Source organism: Brassica oleracea, chromosome C2, assembly GCF_000695525.1.
Source record: "Brassica oleracea var. oleracea cultivar TO1000 chromosome C2, BOL, whole genome shotgun sequence".
NCBI classification, from domain to species: Eukaryota; Viridiplantae; Streptophyta; class Magnoliopsida; order Brassicales; family Brassicaceae; genus Brassica; species Brassica oleracea.
Window position 1 is genome coordinate 7,294,688 of NC_027749.1, and position 6,000 is coordinate 7,300,687.

The following is a 6,000-nucleotide window of genomic DNA, read 5'->3' on the forward strand; positions in this document are numbered from 1 at the left end:
AAATTCGATCTAAGCTCAAAAAATTACAACAAAAATAATAGTAATACTGATATTTTGACTGGGAGAGAAGTATATTCACCATTGTTTCTAGCACTTTGCCAGAAACATGATGAAAACTCAATGCACGTAACTTGCAATGTAAAAGAAGAGCTGATTTTTTTTTATAATAAACAAATAAAAGTTGGGAGCCGATAATTTACAATGATGCTACACGACTTCTACGGCTCCTGGGCATCCGAGTAAACAAATTAAAACCGGAACCACCTGTGCCCACTTTTCTGCCTATTCAGTAAAAACTAAAATCAGCCTCTGTGCTTTTCTTTCCAAAATACAACCCTGCAGACAAGGGCCCAAGATTCTGAACCGATATTGAAAAGAGAGAGAGAGAGAGAGTTCAACAACATCGTAGAAAGCATAATAATAATTATTAATAATCAATACCGGTTCGAATCTTGGCTAACTCCGGTATGCTGTCTGATGATCCTGTGCATAGCGTTAAGAATCAAAAAGGAACACCCCGAGAGAGAGACAGATCAAAACAGGAACAAATATCACTCATCAGAATCCGAGTCGATGGAGAGGAACATCCGAGGTCTTACAGAACGCTTCTGTCGAGGAAAAGTAAATGGATTATCTGATCTTCTCTTCTTTGCCTTGTCTTGTCTACCCTCATTCATACCCAGTAGCAACGAATCTGCAAATAAATAAAACACTAACCAGTCAGTAACTGTGGTAAAACACAAGCAGGATCCACATTAATTATTTAATGTCTCACCATTCTCTGTCGTATCATCCAAAGAACCTTCCCTTGTAGACATATGCTGGCTAGAGTTGAGCCCGTCAGGCTCTCCGTGATCCCCACAGGCGCTATCACCTAGCCTAAGCGAGATCCAGTCATCACTCCTCATACCATTCGACACATCACCTTGGTTTCGAAAACCCGACTGAGCTGAACCATCCGGTTTCGTCGGCAAAAATATCTGAAGCGAGGGGTCGTCTCTACCAAACGCAAGAGGATTGTCAACTAAGCCATCATTCGCAACGGCTTCAGCTCTTCCGTCTGGAACTACAGGAGGAGGAATAGACGCCATTGATGTTGTCTCAGGAGCCATGGTGTAGTCTCCATTTATCTCAGGACCACAGTTCAGTGAACCTTGATGATGCAAATCAACGTCAGCATCAGATGCAAATAGCTGGAACCCAGAGACTTCCGGAGTTTCAGAAGGGAACGACCAAAGGCGCGTATCAAACTCATCATCTTCGTTGAAAAGACCTAACCGTGAGCTTCCCCCAGCTAAGGTGTGTGGCTCTTCGTTATAAGAGTTGATGATTCCCGGAAAATTCACCCCACCGTTGGTTCTTGAATCACTGTACGCAGGTCCAGGGGTGATGACCAAATCATTATCTTCATCAGAATCACTCAGAACAATAACTTCATTATTCCTATCCTCTCCAGCTTGGTTATAACCCGAATCTACATTCATGGAAACGGAATCGAGATCAACGCCGTTGGTTCCGAAGTCAAAGGTTGTTCCAATAGCAGCGCCCTGGTTGACGCTTGTGTCATCACCATCCCTACCACTTCCAGTAGCGCTGCTACTCATCGGTATAATATGATTCTTCTCTTGCCTGTTACTGGAAGACATTCCATTTGCATTATTAGGCTTGCTCACTTCCCAAACGCCGTTGCGGTTCTTCCTTATGCCGAGTTTCAGAGAGGTTGGTCCGCCACCATCTGAGAAGCCTTCTTGTTTAACAGGGATCATCGTTTCCATCTTCCGTTTAATCTCGTCGCCAGAGGGGCAAAGAGTGCCATCGGGCGCGTGCCACTGCATGAGTTCCCCCAGTTCCCTACGCTCACTCTCTTTTTTGGATTTGACGCGCCAAGAGCCGTCCGGTTTCACTTCGATTTCAGTCACCTCTTCATCACAATGCATCATCTGAGGTGCAGGAAGGAAAGCAATTCAATAAATAACGTTAGCTACAAAGATTCAAGAGTTATAGTAAGTATACCTTTGACGTGATGCGGTTGAAATAAGGATCCACGATTACATGCTCCACTGAGTAGTTCTTCAGACAGATAGGGCACTGCCACTGCATGTAATGAAAGCCACAGAACAAATAGTCAGAAAATTAGAGGAATGATAATCCAATTTTTTTGACAAGGATAGGAGACATGCCTTTCTGGAACGTTGATTCAACTCCACAAACACCTCAAGGTCGAAACCGCCCATGTGCACACAGGGTAAGAATCTCCCAGCAACTTTTATCCTAGAACCGCTCATCTAATGAGACAAGTAAAAAAAAGACAGTTAAAATTCAGCTGCAAGGAAATGCACACGTGTACAGCATCAGTTACATGACTTAGATAAGCAAGCTATTGGTAACTTACAGGACACCGGAGATTGACACCGAAGAAGTCAGCAACAACTTCAATGTCACTATCACTGTCGGCATTATCATCTCCACCTCCACCTCCAATGCATCGCCGAACACGTGCAAGCGCATCTTCAAACGTCTCCCCTTTCGTCTCTTCTGGAATCAAATTTAGAACCTAGACGGGAAAAACGTGTAAATATTGAGGCAACTTACATCACCATAACTGAATTTCTGAGCTATTAAGAACACTAAAAATATAATGAAAAGGAGAAATACAATGTTGCAGCATCATGACAGGCGGATAACATTAAGTACACAATTGCAATCCAACAATACTTTATCTTATACACCATGTATCATGCAGGAGTAAGTATAGGACTCTAATATCTAGTGAGAGTTCGAAATAAACAAGGGAAAATTCAAAAGTAAGTATGCATCCACAGGTAACTTTCACAGGTAATTCTTTTAATTTCTTTCGGTCTGTATCAGAAGATCGTTTTGTTAATCTTTTTCATTTGTCTTTATTGCCCCCATAGACCAACCAAAACCCTGTTTGAATGTTTCTCGTGCAAAACATGTGATCAGTACCTGTTGTAGAGTCCTGCGCTTCACAAGTCTTACTCCGAAACAGAAACTCCGACTGTCACCTCTACTCAAGGATATTCTGTTAATTCCATCCCTAACAAAAGGTGTGATCTGCCAAAACAGTAGAGTGAGATGGTAAACAAGTTACACCACTGACTGCAAAACTCTCAATGTATGAGAGATCGACTACTACTATATAAGTCGAAAAGGGGGATGAAAACATACAATAGGTCCATCGTCGCGGCCGTTGGCCCCCAAAAGCTGTGACCCTGGTCGGTAAATTGCGCGTACAGGCATACCATTGATCTGCAGATCAGCATGCTGAGGCCATTGCATCCTAAAGAGAACTTTGTCATTCAATAGCATACACCAAGCCTAAACAAAAGAAGTAAATTCCCGTTAGAAACGCATAAAATAGATACGGTATTACATATTGAAAGTACTTTGCAAAACCCAACCTGAACATCGTACTCTTGTTTGGCCAATAAGTCCTTGTCTGCCCTTGTGATTTGAAATGTTCTCTCAACACTCTGCATTGCGCTTGAACTGGAAAGATTTTGATCGTAGTATTAAAATGAATAAAGGCTAGTAGCATTATTTTTTCAGTAGGGGTGCATCTAGCTACAAAACAATTGTGATTCTTGTTCTCTAGACACTAGAAAGATCGGCTTATTGCAGTTCCAAGTTGAAAAGTCAACTGACTATCAGGATCATGATGCAGATGATTCATTAGTGAAAGCGTTTTCTTGCAAACCATTAGAGGAAACAAAAAAACGTGAAAGTGGCTAATGCAGGATGAGACAGATGGTGATGTATCATCTAGGATATAGCCCAATGAGTACTTCAGCTTTCTAAAGAAAAAAACGTCAACAATTGTAATTTTCAAGAATTGGCATAGAATTAGAAAAATATAAAGTTCTCACCCATCAGTTGGGATGTTCGTTGCAGTCAACCTCACTGGATAAAGTGGATGTGCCACTGTAACCCAAAACCTGCACAAGGAAGACCATGTAGGACAAACGTGAAACACAATACTAATGGATAACGAATGTAAAGATAACATTGAAATTTCAGAACTAGAAGCAGAACAACTACAAATGCAAGGAGATATAGAAACTAGAATGGGAAGCATATCAAATGGAAAAATATGTCTTTCTTTCCAGATCTGACAGGACAGAATACAATTGTTCACAACTCAAACAGAGGCAGGGAAAATAAAATCTTACGGGTCAGCTCGAGTGAGTCGGCAGACTTCACAATAAAATGATTCAGGAAGTGGTGGATTTCCATCCATAGGCTTTTCCGGGACAAAAACACATCCAACATGCTCCCAAACATGGCATCTTGGATCATCACACTGAAACCAAAAAAAAAATTAAAAATAATTACAAACATGTAACTTCTCCACAGCTAGCTCAAACAGGAATAGACACGCCGAGCTTTACCTGAATCATTGATTCTGTCTCCAGTGAACTTCCACAAACGCATCGAACTTTCATCTCTGGTTGAAAGGAAGCTTCAGGCTCCCCCTTGACTTTCAGATTACTCGTATCTGAACTCACTTGTGCTTTTGATGCTAAATCACTTGCCCCAGATACTTTGATTTTCCTATGGAACACACACAAAAAATACTATTATGTTGATAAAGAATCGCACAAGAAAAGCATGGCATTTTCGTAAAGAACTGATTCCACACCTATAAGTATCATCCACTAGTCTTGCAACTTCTTCCTTCGCCACTGTATTCCTTTTAGACCACAACCTTGCAGCTGTCAGTAGGAAACGAAGACAAATGTTTAAGAGAAGACAACGCAAAATACACCAAGACGTGAGAATAAGAAAAGAGAAAGGGGTTCAAACTAACATTTTCCATCAGAAAGAACGGTCAAGATCCGCTCGACAAGTTCCTGTACAAGAATATTTCAAAAAGAGTTCAAAACACACACATATGTATTCAACAGTAGCCTATGAGAACCATGAAGCTTATCGGATATCTAAATGACTAAACAGTACCCTATTGTTACCTGCTTCTTTCCCTGTTTCGAAAGACCGAGCTGAGTGAGCACATCCTTGAGCTCTTTTATCCGAAAATGTAAAAGCTTATCCTGCAAACCAAAAAAACTAAACTTTGAAGCCTAACAAGTACAGATAAAGCAAACCCATCAAAAAAAGGAGAGACCTTTCAGACAACAAGTACCTTACAACGAGCTTCCAAGTCCATTTCTTGAATCCCAGACACAAACCAAGAAGCAAAGCTTCAGTTTCAAAACACGACCTCTAACTCCAGCAATTTTAGCACCAAAGCTTTGAAATTGACACAGCAGATAGATATAGTTTCCATACAGCAAACCGATCTAATCAACAAGACAAAACACACACAAAAGAGTTATTAATCGAAAAGTAGAATTTCAGAAATTAAAAAACGGAAACACGAACCAAGGGACCGGAGAGTGAATCAGAACATAGGGAAGCTGATGAGAGATTAGGGTTTTCAGAGCTCTCGATGAGAAGAAGAAAAAAAAGAGGAATAGCAGCCAAACAAGCAGACGGGGAAAGTTTCGATCCCTCTCTCGGAGAGGTAGGAGAAACAAAACAAGGGTAGCCGGACCAGTCGCCGATTTATCCAATCCGGTTTACTCACGAGCAACACGTCCGGGTTTAGTTTCTGTGCGGTCACGTGCACGGTCCAACCCACCAAATTCCAAAAACTTGACGTGTTTTATTTGACTTTCGGGGGTTTTCTTTTTTCCCCTCTCCCCCCCACCCCACACTACTACATTTAGAGATTTGCTAATATAACGGTGTCGTTTCATCGGTCTTGTGTAAATTTACTCGAACATTCCGACCACCGTCCCCCCGTGTTAGATGGCATTGGATCAACCCGGCCGGTTTATGTAAGTTTTGGTTTCTGTTCTTTGTTTTCCTAAATTACCGGTTTGTAATTTTTCAAAGCAATTTGGATGTAAATGTACAAAATTGGAGTACTTGGTCTAATTTGGCAGGTAATATATATATTGAATCCCCCCACCCCAACAA

At 41.2% G+C, this 6,000-nt stretch overlaps 1 protein-coding gene across 3 annotated transcripts; it reads right to left on the reverse strand.

Annotated features, from left to right (window-relative positions):
• Positions 1 to 139: 139 nt before the first annotated feature.
• Positions 140 to 5,635, reverse strand: LOC106327173 (E3 SUMO-protein ligase SIZ1-like). 3 transcript variants are annotated; one of them, XR_001267404.1, is made up of 17 exons: positions 5,401 to 5,635; positions 5,162 to 5,318; positions 4,989 to 5,069; positions 4,829 to 4,871; positions 4,661 to 4,733; positions 4,410 to 4,572; positions 4,191 to 4,321; positions 3,888 to 3,956; positions 3,423 to 3,510; positions 3,190 to 3,339; positions 2,968 to 3,075; positions 2,393 to 2,554; positions 2,181 to 2,285; positions 2,014 to 2,094; positions 776 to 1,940; positions 442 to 694; positions 140 to 282 (listed from the first exon to the last, which is right to left on the reverse strand). XR_001267404.1 is itself a non-coding variant. In XM_013765245.1 (16 exons), the coding sequence occupies exons 2-16, from the start codon at positions 5,183 to 5,185 to the stop codon at positions 552 to 554; spliced, it is 2,586 nt and encodes an 861-aa protein (XP_013620699.1). In that variant the 5' UTR covers positions 5,186 to 5,318; positions 5,401 to 5,635; the 3' UTR covers positions 140 to 551. The 3 variants fall into 3 exon arrangements, 1 of the variants encoding a protein (XP_013620699.1); XR_001267403.1 differs by having other exon boundaries at positions 140 to 336; XM_013765245.1 differs by having other exon boundaries at positions 140 to 694.
• Between the last annotated feature and the right edge of the window lie 365 nt (positions 5,636 to 6,000).